This window comes from Aythya fuligula, chromosome 1, assembly GCF_009819795.1.
Source record: "Aythya fuligula isolate bAytFul2 chromosome 1, bAytFul2.pri, whole genome shotgun sequence".
NCBI classification, from domain to species: Eukaryota; Metazoa; Chordata; class Aves; order Anseriformes; family Anatidae; genus Aythya; species Aythya fuligula.
Window position 1 is genome coordinate 199,376,609 of NC_045559.1, and position 17,818 is coordinate 199,394,426.

A 17,818-nucleotide genomic window follows, 5' to 3' on the forward strand; every position below is an offset into this window, starting at 1 on the left:
ATTTGTAGGTGGTCAGCTATTTATCACCGTGCAGGGAAGAGTGGAGAAAAGCCAGCATTTCCAGAGCAGCACGTGGTTTTGAAGAGCTTTTGTTCAAAGACTCCATTTTCGGGTAGCCAGGCAGTAAGGAGAAGCAAGCTGCTGGTTTGAGGCATAAATCAAACGTTTTGTTAATGCTAGTTTTGCTTTCACCCACTTCCTTTAATTCAGCCTAGCCTCAGTCCAAGTCCAGCTGAAGTCAAAGAGTTCAATACCCACCACTTTCTGTTCCTGTTGTCTCGATGGGAAGTTCCTGCATGCAAACTACCATCTCAGCCTACCTCCTACCTTCTCAGTTCCTTTGTTGATGCTTTTAGAAAGTTTTTGTTGCATCACTTTGAAGAAGAAAAAGACAAAGACAAATTTACTCTTTAGAAGTGGAATAAATTAACCAGAAATGAAAGGAGATGCACCAAGTGAGTCCATATCAGCAGTCAGAGGTAGAAGCTACAGCAGTGTACCACAGCTCCCTGCGAACTCACACCCCATGCAGGCAGGCCCTTTGCTGGCCACCCTCCTCTCCTCTGAAGCTATCTCTTTGATCTTGCTCCACCATCACCTTTTCCAGGTGAGGTGATCTTCACCTAAACCACTCTCAGCCAGGCTGATGCAAGGATGAGCTTGTATTTAAGGTTTATACTGTGACCAAGTAACTGAATAAAGGAAACATCTGTTAAGTCACTCTGACAATAGAAACAACAGCCCAGAAGAGTGCATGTTTTTTTGCTCACTGTATGCATTTAGAGAGCTGTCACCACAGTGCAGCACCACTTAGAGTACCAATGCCACTTGGCAGTAGCACTGAGGACCAGCTTTGCCACGTATGTTAGGGCTGAACCAAGCCTAGGGGTCAGTGCCGAAAAATTTAAAGAAAGAAAATTAACTCCTTACTCCACAGGCAAGGAAGACTGTCTACAAACTGTTCTGAAAAGAAACAGCATTCCCATTCTTCCATGCAGGTTTAATTCTGACTTCAAGGGCCTACAAAACAAAAAAGTTAATCATTTTACAAGTGTATGGAAGATCACTGACTGCAGCCTGGTTTTCCCATTAATTTCTCACCAACATTCACTGCCTTAGCTATAAAAACCTACGTATTCCAGAACATATGAAGTAAAGAAAGTTAAGGTGTTTCTTCAGTTTTTGAAGACTTAAAGAAATAATCTAATCTAGTGCCAGAAGTAATCTACTCTCTCACCTGTTTGGCATATGTTACAAATTATCTGTACTGTCTCTGACTATGCTTTTGGCTGTTTTGATGGCCTTGATCTCTTCAAAGTATCCATGCAGAACACATGAGCATTGAATTCTGCTTTGAACTTCATTTCCACCCCCCTCTCCCTCAAAAGCAAGAAACACAGCTGGCATCTCAGGCAATGGGTGCAAGTCAAAGTAACTTTAACAAAGCTAATAGAATTTCTTTCTGCTGCTTGCTACTTCAGCCAAGTGCCATTTTGTTTAGTCTTTAGTTCTTCGGATTTTATTTAATAAAAAGCCTTACGGAAGTATTTCAGCCTTTCTTACTGCAGCTTTTTAATGGTTAAAGCTAGAGATAAAAGTGCTTATTTTCAGAGAGAGCAGTGATTATTGATGCTTTTTGTAGCCTTCAGAATTAACTTCTCACTCAAAGGAAGAGACTGCAAGTTGTGAGGAAATTAAGTGTTTCCTGCTTAATTTGAGAAGCTGATGCCTGCATTGTGACCCACAGATAAGCAGTGCATAAAAATAAAAATGCACTGACGAGCTTTAACAAGTACTTCCCTGCTTTCCTGTCCACTGAATAAGAGCTATTGTTTTGCTTATAGAGCTGGTTTATAGCTTACAGCTGGTGTTTTAAATCACACTATGATATCACAGAGCAAGAGCTGCCAAGTACTCTTGAACTCCTTGATGAGTAAAACATATACGCCAAGTAATTCACCTCAAAGACAAACATCAGCATCACTTCTCTGACCACTAGACATAACTACTAATGGGTACCAAGGGGCCACGTAAAAAGCACTTTGTTTTTCCAGTCTGGCAACACAATGCAAGAGCACCTTCCACTTCTGGTGAAGGAAAAAACAAACCCTTCTTAACCATTCCTGCCACATGTTACTATTCTGAGACACCACCCTGAGTCACCATAAGCTGCCAAAAAATTTATTAACCACAATTAAAGCTGTTAAACCAGATTGAAATCAGCAGCTTTATAAGGAAATTTGAGGTCTAAAGTTAAAAATTACGCCATTAGCATTACAGCAACTTGTACAGCACCAGTGTATGTACATATGAATATACTTCGTGCCACTCATTTGCACACAATATTCAAAAAAAACTTTAAAAGACTGTATTAAACTGGATTAAAAGATAGCTTGTTCCTTAATTGTAAGCTTCCTTCTTGCGGATACAGCAGATGCAACATTCAATGCAAAACTGCACCTTTGGTTTGCATTCAATCAAGATAGCACTGTCAGAGAGGTGATCCAGTCTCTTGACCTCACTTCCCTTACACTGCTCATTCATACAGTTACCTGAAGGCCTTTTTTCTTTTTTTTGCTGTAGCACTGATATTCAGAGTAGAAAAATTCTAGGATTCACAGGTTTCCTCTACATTGATCCTTCCCATAAAACAGAAAGTACTGCATCAGTTCTTCTTCCTTCGCTGATAGGTGTTCTTTTGCCTGTTGCTGTCCTTCTCAACTTTTATTTTCTTACTTGAAAATTTGCATTCAAGTTTTCACACACTTTCTAAATTTGCTTCTGATTTTTGCACCTTCAGTCAAAGCTTTCATTTTCTATGCCTCAAAACTTCAGTCTGTAACACAAAATAGGGCATTAAAGAAACATGACAGAGCTAGAAGAGATCAAATTGCATTACTTCTCAAACTTTAGGAGCTTCCTTTTACATATACACAATGTGAAGCACGGTGCCTTCACAATGTGAAGTTTTAGAGCACAGAGACTTGCATATGAGTTTGCTAAGCTATGACATAGTGAGATGTGTATGACATCTACAAAGTGATTAAAAGCAACCAGAGCTCATCTTCTGGAAACGGCCACATCAGTAACGTGTTAGTTCCAAAGATAATCAGTTGAAGGACCAAGCTCAGTAACTCGCTGAACAAGAGTTTATTTGTACACGGTCACTGGTTCTTAGACCAATTCACAACTGTTTACAGAGTGAGTGACGTGCACACGAAGTGGGATTGTGCAGAAGAGCCCCACAACCACGTTAAGTCTTGCACAACCACCAATTATCATACAGAGTGAAGAGACATCACTGTTTTCTGAGGAGGCAGGCTATCACCGAGAAGCCTTTAACGCAGCTCTGCATTTAGAGCAACACAAACTTTTTGTTGTTGTTGTTTTCCCCCCAACACTAGTGATTGAAGACAGGAATGATGCAGATGCAAGACAAGGCTCCCTAAAGGTCAGAAAAAGCAGCCTGACTCCAGACACTCCCCACTGTGGGATTATTTCTACTTGGGTAAAGAGGAGACAGCCCTCAGGTGCCTCAAAGCCCTTTCTGTCAATTGTCATTGTGGTCACTGACACAGCTGCTTACAGAGGCCATTCAGAGCAGTCTTGTGCTTGCAGCTCCATACATCCTACACATCTCAGTGAAGGTCAGTTTTACATGGATTGATTTAACACACAAGCCTCAAGTCTGAGAGCAAGATACAAAAGCAGAAGCAAGCACGATCTTGTCTACAGAAGTCACACCAGGCGATCATGAGAGCTAAAAAAGGGACTAACTCCCCCACAACAGGTATGGTTTGCTGGTATAAGGATGTGGGTGATGGCAGTTCCTCCTACAAGGGCTGTGTACCAGCCCATGGCAGCATCAGGTACCTTTAGATCAGGTAATGTCACTTACGCATTAGAGAAGTAGAGAGCTTAAAGGCAACCTTTACTTACTGAAGGGGAAAAGAGTCACACCCCCAAGCCAAAATAATATGGAACACTAAGGACAAACAGTTCAGTACATCTGACACGCAAGCTGAGGTCCCAGTCACACTGACATGGGCATCATGTGACTTATTTCTCCAGTTCTAGACTTTAGTCCTGCTGTCAGGGGTGTCAGGCACTTAAAGTGGCAAACAGAAGGAAGCTTAACCTAAACTACTCTCAAGCTGAACTCTGACCCTGTTTCTCCCCCGTTTTTTCTGAAAGCAGACACATACCAGACTCATCACAGACTCAGACGTCAGTAAGTGCTGATGCTGACCCCTCAAGCAATGTTCTAGGTCTCCAGGCTTCCACGCCAAGCAGCTCTGCTTAGAGACTGTAACTCCACAAGGAAATTTCCAGCTTTTGCAATTCTGTTCTGTAATGTACAACGTTAATGAACTGTTCACTGTGCTTAAGAGATAACTTTCTAAGCAACGGGATTCATGCAAGCTATCTATCTAGATTATTCAAAATTGTCTTTCATGGAAGTATTGAATATTTAAAGACTATTCAAATAATTTTGCTTTTTAACAGAAGTGTGTTTCCTTTGTGACAGCATAATAGTTTGCCATATTGCAAAAACATTTTTATATTGTTATTTTTAATATAAAACAATAACAGAAAAGCTATAATCAAAACAGCAACTTTAACTATGAAAGAACAGAGGCTGATGATTCAAGCCCTAAGCAACTTTCATGTAAACAAACATCATCAGCCCTCAGAGGTGGCAAAGTATCACCACCCCTATTTAATATGGTAATCACAGTATTTATGTTCCACTACAGAATCATAATGTAATTACAAATTCCCAGACAGCTGTGCTCAGCACACGATTCATAAAGGCTGGAGAGCTGCCTGTTAGTTCTGCACACCATGCCACTGATAAACAAAAGTTTTACGCCTCTGTGTGATTAGACCTTTTATGCTAGCCCTACATCTTTCAGGTGACAGGCAACAACATCCAAATCTGATGATAGGAAAACACCCAAAAACCCAAAACGTGAATAGGCACACATCTCCCACCATGTACTGTGATATTTGTAAGCCTTTGGGCAGCAAAGGTGAGGATTTCAGAACCTGTCAGCAGGATCCAATTGCCACAGCAGGTACTCACAGCCAACAGGATTTGCTTGAGGTAATGGAAGAAGAAAAACAAGGATGAAGTTGAAGAGAATGAGATCTGGCATCACCTTTACAACAGTGCCACTGGGATTTCCCCTTCCCTCCTCTCAAAATTTATCTACCTCCCCAAATCCACAGATCCCAGGCACATGGCAGCTCCAAAAGGAGACAACTCCAAAATAGGATGAAGACAGAGGTGTGAACATGGTGACAGAGGGCGGATCAGGCCACAGGATGACTACCACTGATACGATGGCAGCAATGCATAACAGCCAGCGTGCTACAACTGGGTGTCACACAGCAAGATACACCACAGAGCTGATATCCTGGCCAACACCAACACGCACTGCAGAAGGCATCTGCAGTATGAGGTAAAGGGCTAGCAGGAAAGCTGGTGGAGGGACCCAAGCCTCCAATCACTCCCTGAGCAACTTGAAAGTGTTCATTAGGTGGAGATGTTCTCAACCCTCAGGAATTCCATAGATTTTACAGGCAAACCCCTGGAAGAAGACCACTCACAAGCAGAAACAGACCACAGCAGTATAATCTCAGTGCATGGATGCACGCTTAAATGCACCACACTCACCTCTCAACTCTAACAAGGAGAACTTTGACTCTAAAATTATCTTGTATCTAATTCAGGATGACCTTACGCAGCTTACCTGTTTTCTTCAACTCTGTTCTCTCTGAAAGCATACCCCTCCCATTTTCATCTTCCCATGAAGACTTCACCATCTCCAACACCGAGATGTTCAATCCCCACGCCACCACACAAGATGTGGTGCCTGTGCATTAAACATCTCCCTCCCACAGCTCTCCCATTTAGACCAAGGCATAAGACCCAGAACCAGGCTGCACGCTGCCTCCAGCCGGAGCCAGACAGTGCCAGAAATGTCTTCTCCTCTCACTACGCCTCCAGGCAAGAGGATCCATTACCTCCCCAGCAAAGTCTGGGATAGTGAAGGTCAAGATTCAAACCTTCCATGACACATCAGGAGAAACTGGTTACTGCTTTGGGAAAACTGAAGGGGAAAAAAAAATGATTTTGAGGCTTCTGCAAGGGGACTGCACCAGTGCTTATCAAAATCATGGTCTGCACACATGCTATGGATTTCACAAACACACTGAGAACTGTTAAAACCACCAACAAAATACAGCTAAGGTTAGTAACAGAAATCTGATTCCTATTTTAAAGAAACAAATAATCCAGGGGATGTATGCAGGTATCACTGGAGGTGCAGCTGACCAAGCCACAGCAAGGCAGGCACCTTGTGGCTGCAGCCAGCTGCTTCACCTACAGCAGGAGCACGGAAAAAGAGCCTTACCTGAGGAATTCAGCACCGCAGCACCCAGAAAGCTACAAAAACATGCTAATTAGCTAGATTAGGCACCGAAGAGCAGCAAACACCCCTCGATCCCCATGGAAACGACCCGCCTGAGGACCCAGCCCTCTGCCAAGCCCCGCCAGGCTTTCCCTCAGCCAGCACAGCACCCGGGCAGGGAGAGAATGGATATTTTACTGCAAAACCCGCAGCTCCTACCTGCTGCGAGAGGTAACGCGTCAGGTAAGGGGCTGGAGACGGCGGCGGGGCACCCCGGCGGCGGCGGGGCGCCAGTAAGGCACTGAGCTGGCCGAGAAGAAGGAGAAACAGCAGGAGGGGGAGGAGGAGGCGCGGCATGGCGAGGCCTTGGGGTGCTGCCCGCTGCCCCGCCGCTTTATGGCGGCCCCACCGCCCCCTCCCCGGCCGGTGCCGGCAGGAGCCGGCGAAGGGGTGTGTCCACGCCTGCGCCCCGCGCGGGGCGCTCTGAGGGACGGTGCCGGAAGGGGAGGAGTTTCCGCTTCTGTGGGCGGGCGCTGAGGGGGTTGGACGGTTGCGATTGGTTGAGATGAATGCGGACGGCGCGCGCGCCCTCTCGCGGTTGGCCGGCCGCAGTGGCGGGCGTGAAGTGGGAGGGGCTCGGTGGCGCGTGAGGCCGGCACCCTCGCATTTCATTGGGTGGAGCTGGGGGAGGTCTCACGCCGCGCTGCGTCGCCATTGGCTGAACGCCTCCTCGTCTCCGCCCTTAGCAACGGCCCTTGGCAACCACCCGCACTTCCGCCTTCTTCTCAGGGGCCGCGCCAGGCCCTGAGGCGGCGGGGACCGGGCCGAGGCCCCCGCGGCGGGGCGTAGGGGGCCTGGGGGGGGGGGGGGGGGGGGTGCGTGGAGCCCCGCGGCTCCCTCCGGCCCTCCGTGTCCTCTGGGAGCTGGAGGCGGCGGCTGCGCTGAGGTAAAAGCAGCGGTGCGAGCCCTGGGAGCCGCCAGGGGGCAGCGGGCGCCCGTGGAAAGCGGCGGTGAGGAGCGGCGGGGGGGGGAAGCAGGAGCTGGGGGTCCGGGCCCTGCCTCTGGGCTTAATGCCTTCGGTGGGGCCGCTGCGTTTGGTTTTGTGAGAAGCGAAGTCGTGTTTTTGCGGTAGAAAACTGACCGTCTGTGTGCAAAGGTGGTTGTGTGGTCACAACAAATAGAGGTGCTCAGTGGGTAAGTGGGCAATAGAAGGCCTCGCTGTTCCAAATGAGGTAGAAGCTAGAGGAAAACAGGGTTAGCAGCGTGAGGACAGTAAAAATAATGAAGATCACAAGTTCTCAAAAAATAAGAAATAAGAAATGAAAATAGGGAAAAAGGAGAAATTAAAGGCTTAATTTAAAAAAAAAAAAAGTACATATATGTTATAGATCAGGTGTTGGGTAATAGGAAATAAAAGGTTATGATTTGTTTGCATAAAATATGCTCCTGATTGACAGGACACTTGCCATTGCAATCACGAATAAAATAGCTTCACAGAAGATCCTGTCTGAAGAGAATTATTGAGAGTTTTCTCACAGTTTGAAAGGCTAGAAAACATGTGTTTGGGCTGTGTTCGCTTCCGGCCTTCTGGTGGACGTTATTTATACCATAGAAAGCGTTACTGGGATTGAGCCCCTTGCTCTTAAGGGGTCTCTTAACATAACCCATGGAAAAATACAAATTTTTCTATGCTTTAATTCTGAATTTTCAGCAGAATACTTAAAATATTTGCTGTACTTTCAGGAATCTCTTTAGTTCTTTCAATAAAAAGTTCAGATAGGTCACAGTATGCTTTGTTTATATAGTTCTGAGTTGAAAAGCAATTGAAATGTGGAGCACCTGCTGATTGCTCTAAGTCCACCTTTGGGGGTGCTTCTATTACTTCTTTTTATTACTTCTTTTTTCAGTGTTGCTGTGTTTTATTCATACTGTGTGGTGGTGTCTTGTACTGTAAGTAAAACAAAAGAGTTCTGTTTAAGCACAAATTGAAGGTGGGCACCACTTAATCAGTCAAATGAGTTCCTGCTAATTTATGTTCTGAAGCGAAATGTTTCATTTTGGTTGACCCTCCAGTAAAGCTTTTGCCTTTTATTGCATTTTATTTTTTTTTCTCCAGGCCTTTCTGGCATAGGGAATATTTGGTTATCTGATTTTTTTTTTTCCTCTGAACTACTCAGAATAATGACTTCAGTCACTCACGTTTTTCTAGTACATGTGTTACAGTTGTTTTTACCAGAATGCTGAGAACAGTGCCCCTAAGGGCCAAGGAATTGGCCAAGACTTGAACTATTTTGTAGCAAAGTATGAACACAATGTCAGTGTTGATTATAAAACGACTTTTAACTTACAAAAGCCATATTCAAGTCTCCTTTATCTCCTTAGCCCTCGACTTCCCTGAGGGAGTTATGGGGTGAAGAAGTGGAATTCACTTCCTATTCTGGGTTTGCTCTGCAGTATACATTGAAAGGAGATTTATAAATAACTATTACTGCAATAAATGTGCTTTTTCAAAGAAGGATTTATAAAGCCTTGTTTACATCAGCTGTAGAGAACATTTTGGTAGCTAACATTGGAACTCTCTGATTAACGTTTCATAAAACTAGAAGTCATTAAACATTTTGACTTGGTTGTTTCAGATGATTCTGTGAGCACATGAACAAAGTGAGAGGACTCCTGGCTGCCTCTGTAATTTCTGTCCAGAACTCCTGCTTCATTTATCCAGCTTGTCAGAGCTGCTTTTCTAGGCTGGTGCTGAACCCCAAGAGGTACGTGCTGTAAGCTGTTCCATCCCACTGGCTGTTTGCTGTCAGAGGCCTTGCAGGTCTCTGAGAGCTGAGCACAAAGTTACCACTAACTAATCAGAGAAATAAATGATAACTAACAAATACCTGAAATTAACACCATTTGGATTTCTTTAAAGTCCTGTAGCAGTTTGGAGATCATTAAGAATCAAGAGTTATATTGTGCCACATGAAGTCAAAGGACAGTTCAGGAGAATGCAGATGTGTGTTAATATCTTCCACCTGCGTCCATTGCACTTCGATTCTTCGGTGCTGTTCTGAAGTTAGAATGCATTAGTTAAAAGCCCCTGCAAATTAAACCATATATTTTCTTTATTTCTTCTTATTCTGTGTGTTCAATGCATGATGTAATTCAGTATGATTCTTCCACTTGCTGTGTGTCCAGGTAGATATGAGCTTTCCTTTTTTTTCCTCCCACTGTTAATGTTAAACAGATGACACATAAAAGAACAACAAATCTATGAGTATCAGCACAGAATGGAAGGAGCTGGCTTTGCAAAGGAAGGATATCTGTTGCTTCACATGCTGAAGTCAAAGATACAACAGTGCTGTTTCCTGATGATTTTTTTAATCTAGGTTTTATACTAAGCTTCAGAAAGAAAAATCCCAGAAGACAGCAAAACGCAAACAGACAGAGGTGCCAAGGAGTTCAGAATCCCCCAAAGGTCATTCAAAGCCCGCTGTGTCTCTCCAGCTTGACAACAGACTAGCATTTAATCAATCTACCAAAGAAGCCAGATTGATACAGGCCCCTTGCTGAGCTTATGTTAATATTCATGCCTCAGGGGGTAAAGACCAAGAAATAATCTTATAATTTGCAATGGAATATTAAATGCATTATTCTAGTGGCATTTAAACTGCAGGTAACTTCTTAGCTCCGCAGTGAAGTTCACGTGTTCAATTTGGTTTTTATTATTTTCCTGTCTTGTCAGGTTTAACTGTCCAAAGTGTGGCTGCACAGGTGAAGCTAAAGATGCAGGGTACAGATATAGATTGTCCCTGAAGATTGCTGACACAAATGATTTGTTTGACATTACTGTGTTTGGAAGTTGCTTAGATCCATTCTTTGGTGTCACTGCGGGAAATCTGCAAAGGTAAGGAATGCGTTGCTTCTGCCTATATAACTAATGCTTTTTTGTCAACCTCAAAAAAAAAAAATGAGATGAGCTTGGATTGTGGGGAGACAAATGGGGAAAAAAGCTGTTAAAACACTCCCTTCAAGCTTTTCCCTGGTACCCGTAACTTTGAGAAAATGGTTGAGTTTGGTTTCCTGCTGAAATATTGAAATTTTGATATGTATTACTTTTATGTAAGAAATCTCTGCTTTTCTGCTGAAGATATATTAGAGCAAGTCTGGAGGAGGCCACAAGGATGATCAGAGGGCTGGAGCACCTCTCCTGTGAAGACAGGCTGAGGGGGTTGGGGTTGTTCAGCCTGGAGAAGAGAAGGCTCAGGGAAGACCTCACAGCAGCCTGCCAGTACCTAAAGAGGGCTACAGGAAAGCTGGGGAGGGACTCTGTCAGGGGGTGCAGTGATAGGACAAGGGGGAATGGTTTAAAATTACAAGAGGGTAGGTTTAGATTAGATATAAGGAGGAAATTCTTCACTCAGAGGGTGGTGAGGCCCTGGCACAGGTTGCCCAGAGAAGCTGTAGATGCCCCATCCCTGGAGGTGTTCAAGGCCAGGCTGGATGGGGCTTTGGGCAGCCTGGCCTGGTGGGAGTTGTCCCTGCCCATGGCAGAGGGTTGGGACTTGGTGGGTTTTAAGGTCCCTTCCAACCCAAAGCATTCTGTGATTTCTGTGATTTCCATTACTAAGATGCTGCCAAGTGAGTTTCACCATTTAGTTGGGCCCTTGGGTGGATCCTTCCACCTAAATTTGAGATGATGTAATTTTCTTCATCTAATGGCAAATTACGAAGTAAGTTGACTTTTTCAGAAATGTAAACATATTTTCAAATCTTGTGGCAAAATTAAGTCTTAAGGTAAAAAGAGCCTGTCAGGTTTGTGGGGCTGTTCATTTGTTTTTGGTGTTCGGATTGGGGTTTTTGGTTGGTTTTTTTTGGTTAGTGTGTTTTTCTTGTCAAAATTTTTTTTGGTTTGGTGTTGAAAGGGATGGATTTTTGGTTGTGTTGTTGTTGTATTTTGTTGTTCTTATTGTTAGGATTAAGAAAGAAGTGTGCCTCTTACAGCTTTTTTTTTAATGGGACCAGATTTTCCTTTAGCATTGAGGGATTTCTAAGAAAGGCTGTTAATCATTAGAGCCTGACCACCCACATTAAAAGCTTCAGACTTTCTGATACGTCAAATTGCAATGATAAGATACTTAGATATGTTCCCTTTTTCTTTCTCTCTGTTTTTATTTTCCACTGATTCGTGTTATCATCGGGTCAAAGATAACTCTTTCTAAATCCCATATTAACAGCATTAAAAATACTCTTATGGGAGTCATTCTCCACTAGACCGCTGTACTACTGTGAACTGTGAAAAGCAAAACTAATTGCATGGCTTGATATGGATGCTGCCATTGCTGTAAAGATGCAGGCAGAAAGGATGTGTAAGTAACAGCAGCATACATGGCAGCATTATAATATGTAAATCATGGTGCTGATCCAAAAACTGGAGCCACGTAAGGAATACCCAAATGTTGTATGCATATTAAACCTATATGAAGTATTGTTTAGTTTTATTTCACTGTAACAAATTAAGTGAACTAAACAATTAATTTTAGAGGTTCACGATTTCCTGTGTTCTGTCTGTTTAGTTTAAGCTACCACAGTATCTTCTCTTTAGTCTGTTCTACCTACACTACAGCTGAACAGCTGTGTAAATCTTACTGCATCGATGCATTATTTCTGTATGTTTTTACTCCAGGTGTATTGAAGACTTTAATCAGCTGTCAGGAGAAACAAACAGAGATGCATCTCCAAGAGTGTTAGTTGAAGCAGTTGAAGCCTGTTTCATTGGAAAAAGATTTATATTTGGAGTGAAGGTAATTTTTAATCCATATTACACTCTTATAATGAGTTTTTTCATTAAGTTGTAGCCAGCTGGGGGTATAAACTTATCAAGACATTTTTTTCAGAATGTCAGTATCCTGAGGAGAAAATTTGGGGCTAGAATATGGGAATGATTCTGCTCCTCTTCCTCAAATTCTTCTGTTATTTTAAATGAGTCACATTCAAAAGCCATCTTGAATGGCAGTAGTCAGCTTGACAGCTCGTCAGGGCTGCTTTTCAGAGAGGCTGAGCAATGCCAGCTCCTGTGTGTGTCAGTAACAGCTTGGAATCTGTATTTAAAAAAAAAAAAAAGCATATACAGTTCAAGCATGAAACAGACTGCCTTTGCAAGCCTTGCCTTACCTTTCCCATGCTGCATAGTCTTCTGGTTTCTGAAATGTAGGGAGATGCACACATCCCCTTGCAACATTTTGACATTTCTGGATTTAAGAGTGTTTAAAAACGCTGATAAAGTACAGCTGCTGAACATACGCATCTGTGCTTTGCCTGTGTGCTTAACAGACTCTGAAATATTAGCTGTTTGTAATATTTCCATGCGAACTGTCTTTTAAGTTCTCTTAAAATGCTGCTTTTGAGGGTCATTCATATTTTGAAGTCTGCTGATGAAATCTTACCTGGCTCAGGTGTTTTTCCTCACCCACAAAACTTGTATCTGAGCCAAGATTTTCTTCATGTTGTGTCTTAAGCAATGGAAATTGGAGAACCTTGTGGATTAACTTTATTGAGCTAGAACCATTCACCAGCTCTCTAGGTTTAATACCTTTACAAATATGAGTAATCCTTTTGTATATCAACAGCCTTGTTGCTGCTTTTGCACACACAATGCCTGAACACGTATGCAAAGACCATTTGCTCAGCCTGTAGCTACAGACATTTCTATATCATTTTGTTCAGCTTTGCCTACAGTTGCACTCTCCCAGACATAATTCAAAATCAACACAATATACTTTTAAAAAATACAGAGAGGGATGTATAAACATACATATGTATTTTAAGACTTACATAGAAAGTCATTGTGCTTGGCTAACAGTCTTTGATTTCAATCTTTGCACCGTGCATGGATTCAGGGAATAGAAGGGTGGATGAATCTGAAGACAACTATATTTGCTTTTGTCCTCTTTGGTATTGTCAGACCTTCAGGGGGAGATAAAAGAAGGTTTATCCACTTCTCAAAACATCAGATACTCCCTCTGCTTTTAATATCATTTTCTACCCGCTGTTTCTTTGGAGAGTGGAGCAGGTGTTACAAGGAATTGCTGCTGAAACTCCTTTGAAATACTGCTCTCTAAATGTATCTGAGAAGATAACGCTTGTAAATTACTCCATGAAATGGAAATATTGCATAGAAAATAACATGCTGGCTTTGGTAGCTGAGCTGCCAAGTCAGGTAGCTGGTACCAGAGTGCTTCGCTTCAAGTATTACCCAGTGCCTCCTAGACAAAAGAAAAGCACTGGCATCAGGCAGCTCGCCAGTTGCACAGAACTGTACTGGAGGAAGCTGTGGAGCACCCAGTGCCCTAATGGGAGGAAGAAAATTTCTGTGAAGTTCTTGCTTAGAATTCTTGGTTGTTTTTCCAGCTCCAAAACTCTGCATAATTGCAGCAAGCAAAGTGCCTCTCACTGTGATGCCCTTTATAGCCCTTGCCAGTTCTTATTTCCCAGGGAGTGCTACTTTGTGTGACAGACTGTTTTGTCTTCTCTTTGCTGCAGATTCTGACCTAAAAGGGATACCTAAATTTAAGCCTAACTTAAACGGCATGCCTTAATTATTTTTTTGTCTTAAACCAAAGCATTATACTAATTTTTCCTTTCCCCCTTCAGGGTTGTGCAAGTGAGGATGGAGGGTGTTCTTTTGCCAGCAGCATCTTGCAAAACTGTTCCAGAATTAACAGAGGTACAAAAACCCTTACAGCTTGCCAGATCTTCCTGCCAAATGCTGCTGTTACTGGCTTTACTGTTATCACCTACTTCCATCGGCTCCTGCAGTCCAGGAAATTCAGGAACCATAATAACAGCTCACACTTACCTGATTCATTGTCACCTCCAATAGATGAACCTGTCAGCGAGCTCAGCAGCTTGTCTAGCTGGAACAGAAACTCCTGTTTTGTTCAGTCTAGTGGCGGAGAAAGTTTTTTAGGGTGCTGGCAGCAGTCCTTCAGCCTGACTTCATCTGTTGCTTGGGTAACAACGGAAGACTTTCCCACTCTGAAAGTGGGAAAGCTGGTGAGTGAACAGCATGAAGAAGAGGGGAGGCCTGTCTCTGCAGAATCGTGCAGTGTAAGCCTTAACAATCAAACTCTTTGGGAGTCACAGTGTTGCAGCTCTTCAGTGAGGGAAGAGAATAAAGAGGAGGAGGATGAATTAAATTCACAGCCTAGTCAGACTGACAGAATCTCTGCGACTGATAAATTAGAGAGAATTTCCTTCTCAGAGTCTAAGTGTTCACCTCCAAACCATTCCAGGTTGTTAAAAAATCCCTCAGAGTTTGGAGTAAAAAGCATTTACCCAAATACTAGTATTGGAAATGACTCTTACAAAGAAAAATCCCCAAACTCCCTTTTTTACAACAGACATACCTCAACTTCTAATTGTGTAAATGTTGTAACTAGAGTGTCTCAGACAGACTCTGTGCTTTGGGAAGAGCTCCCGTTCTCAGAAAGTCTGAATGAATTTTTAGCCAGAATAGAAGGTGAGAGTTTTGTAACGGCACCCAGTCTTGATGCAGGCCAACGTACCGCCCTTGAAAGCAGCAAGTTGAGTGTAGGTCTTAACAAATCATGTCCCAGGCAAGCCCCAGGAGTTGGTGGTTTACCTGAAGGGAGCATATCTGGGAGGTTCTTGCCACCAGCAGAGAAAGATAGTTGGGAGAGTATATCATTTGCTTGGCAGCAGTCAAATCCAAATCCTGTGAGTGATGAGGTGTCACAACGTGAGTCTTTCTGTAGCATTTCATCTTCAGCTGACAAGGAATGGGGAGCATCTTGTGTTATACCTAACCCTCGTCTACTTACTCCATCACAGTCCTTACTGGTTACATCAGAGTATTCTGCTTCCAGAAGAAACAGACAGCCCAAAGAAGCAGATACTGAAGTTTCAAAGTCAGCTTGTTCTTTTATCAGTCTGCAGCGTGCTGCTGAACGTGAAGAAAGCTTCTGTTTACAAAGGAGCAAGAGGGCTACCTGTGTGCAGTCTGTGCGTGATAGCTGTTTAGCTGGTAGTGGAAGTAAAGAAAATTCTTCTTATGAAGCAAACCAACGAAAAGGTCTTATATGCACAGGAACATGGGACTCTGATCCAGCAACTCCCAACAACACAAGGAGGATGTATGAAAGAGAATTAAAAACATCGACAGAACTGCAAGAAAATGCTTTCAAAAGTATAAATAAGAGAGAGGTGATACAGAACAGTAGCTGCCCTGAAGGCAGCTACAATGCTTCTGCTGATCTCTTTGATACAAGTGAGGTAGCAAAAACTGTAGAGTTCTTAAATAAGTCATCTAACTCTTTGATACAGGAAGGTAGGTTGACAGGAAAGGTCACAACTCCTGAACTGGGGCTTTTTCCTTTGGATGTTCCCTGTAACAGTTTAAAACAGACCCCTTCCCTACATAGGTCCCCTCTTGCTTTTCGTAAGCACAGTACACCAGTAGCGTACTCCTTTTATGATTCAGAATGCAATTCTGTTAGTGCTCAAGACTTTGTTCCTTATTCTGAGTCAACTCCTGTGGCAAAACCTGTCCAAAAACTGTGGCCTTTGGGGGAACAAAGCTCTCTTGTCACTATATTCACCCCTAAAAATCCTGCTAAAGTCCATTCCAAAAGCAAGCGATCAAGGTCTTCCTTTCAAAACACTCTGTTACAGCAGCTTACTGGCAGGTTAGTGAAACGTCAGAAGCTGTGTAATGGGGAAGAAAAAGAAAGTAATAGCTCTGTTTCACAGCTGTTCCAAAACAGCCAGTTGCCTGCCGACTTTGAAGAGTGGATCCCAATTTCTGGAAGCAAAGAGAACAGTGGAAAAGATGCATGCTTCAGAAGTGAGGGGTTAAACTCTGAGAATACGGCCGGGATTATAGCAACTCCTGTGTCTGCAGGTACCACCAAGGCCTTGTTTTTAAATGATTCAATCCTGGAAACTTGTTCCTCTTCAGAAGGAAAGAATCACCTCTCACGTGCAAATTATTCAGGGGTTATATTGGAAGGGGCAACAGGCTGGTCTCCTGAGTTGTTCTTCCAAGCAGAGCCCCTTTTTCTGTAAGCCAAAACAGTAAAAAATGATTTTATGCTGTGTTATTTTAAATTATTTTTAAGATTTTTTTTTTAGAATGACTCATATAAAGAAAAGAGATGTTTAAAAACCATTTTTATACACTTTTAGGCATATGTCTTCCTAAGATTATTTGCAGAACTTTGTACCATAGAGATGGGGAAAAGAGAATTCTGCTGTTAGTTTATTTTACTGTAAATTAAAACATGCAATAAACACTTATGTAAATGTGTGAGCGTTTAATAATCTCACTTTTACACATACAAATAGGTGAAGTATTCTCTGGTTCCCTATTGTCTCTTCCTCACTAGAAGAGCCCCTGAGTCCATGTCCCTTCCAGGTTCTTACTGGATGACTCTGGGGATCGATCTGAGATCGAACACACAGCTTCTGCAGTCGAGCAGGATATTGGTGAGCTGTGCCCCAAGAGCACAGGCATGCTGAGACTGCAGCATTCCTGCAGGCTGTGTGGAGACAACAGTTTCTCATGGCTACACAGTGAGTCTGCATAGGTAAATAGGCTACAAAAAAGTTCTTCCATAGCTGTTGGTGGTGGTTTTCTTCCTGTTGTTGTCCATGTCCCTCTTTGTTCTTTCCCCCCACCTTACAGTTCAGGAAATTGTGGCACAGGTTCTGATTTGTCCAGTATTAGCCTGAAGCCTAGTTCTGGATATAACTGAAAGACCCTAGGCAGCAAACCATTTTTTTTCCTCCTTGCTGTCCAAGATACTCGAGCACAGCCCAGAATTTCTTCCTGGTGTTTGAGGCTGCTGGAACAGTAGGTGGCAGTGCAAGAGGCTGGGCTCGGTACGGTCTTTCAGGCCAAAGCCCAGATCTCTGTAGTCCCTGGGTCCTAAACATAAATGGAAGAAAAGAAACATCCAATTGATGAAAATGATGAATATGATGGGGAAAAGAAAAAAAAAAAAAAAAAAAAAAAAAAAAAAACAGAATTAAAGGTAGTTAGATGAGATGACTAAAATAATGATGAATGTTGTACCTGTGAGTAGTCACAGTGACGTCAACCACGCAAACCACCGTGGCAGAGTGCAGCAGTGACGTGCTCTGACACACAGACCCCTGCGCAGGACTTTCTGACCCATCTGAAGGGGCATGCCAGTACCAGAAGAGGACAGATAGTTGTCATATGCTGGTGGTGAGTTGCCCAGCTGAGCTGCAGGCCTGCACTTTGCAGCAAGTCAGAGCCCCAGAACTGCTCTGTGGTTGCTCCAGGACAGTGCAGGGCTGTAGGGTGAGCCATCCTAGGTCTGTGTGTGCCTGCGTTTACTGATGTTCAAATAAAATCCTATACAATGAGT

The 17,818-nt window shown here is 43.1% G+C and overlaps 2 protein-coding genes across 4 annotated transcripts in view; one reads left to right on the top strand and one right to left on the bottom strand.

Annotated features, from left to right (window-relative positions):
* The window catches only part of PRCP (prolylcarboxypeptidase), a 30,431-nt gene extending 23,584 nt beyond the window's left edge, over positions 1–6,847 (bottom strand). The window contains exon 1 of the mRNA XM_032207455.1: positions 6,636–6,847. Within this exon, the coding sequence (XP_032063346.1) occupies positions 6,636–6,773 (138 nt within the window). The 5' untranslated portion in view covers positions 6,774–6,847. The remainder of the gene's footprint in view (positions 1–6,635) is intronic.
* A 508-nt stretch (positions 6,848–7,355) lies between these two features.
* Positions 7,356–16,543, top strand: DDIAS (DNA damage induced apoptosis suppressor). Of its 3 annotated transcripts, none has more exons than XM_032207827.1 (5): positions 7,356–7,426; positions 9,053–9,181; positions 10,150–10,311; positions 12,091–12,208; positions 14,058–16,543. In XM_032207827.1, the coding sequence occupies exons 2-5, from the start codon at positions 9,069–9,071 to the stop codon at positions 16,488–16,490; spliced, it is 2,826 nt and encodes a 941-aa protein (XP_032063718.1). In that variant the 5' UTR covers positions 7,356–7,426; positions 9,053–9,068; the 3' UTR covers positions 16,491–16,543. The 3 variants fall into 3 exon arrangements, with proteins under 3 accessions (XP_032063718.1, XP_032063719.1, XP_032063720.1); XM_032207828.1 differs by lacking the exon at positions 7,356–7,426 and adding an exon at positions 7,495–7,610; XM_032207829.1 differs by lacking the exon at positions 7,356–7,426 and having other exon boundaries at positions 8,817–9,181.
* Positions 16,544–17,818: the final 1,275 nt, after the last annotated feature.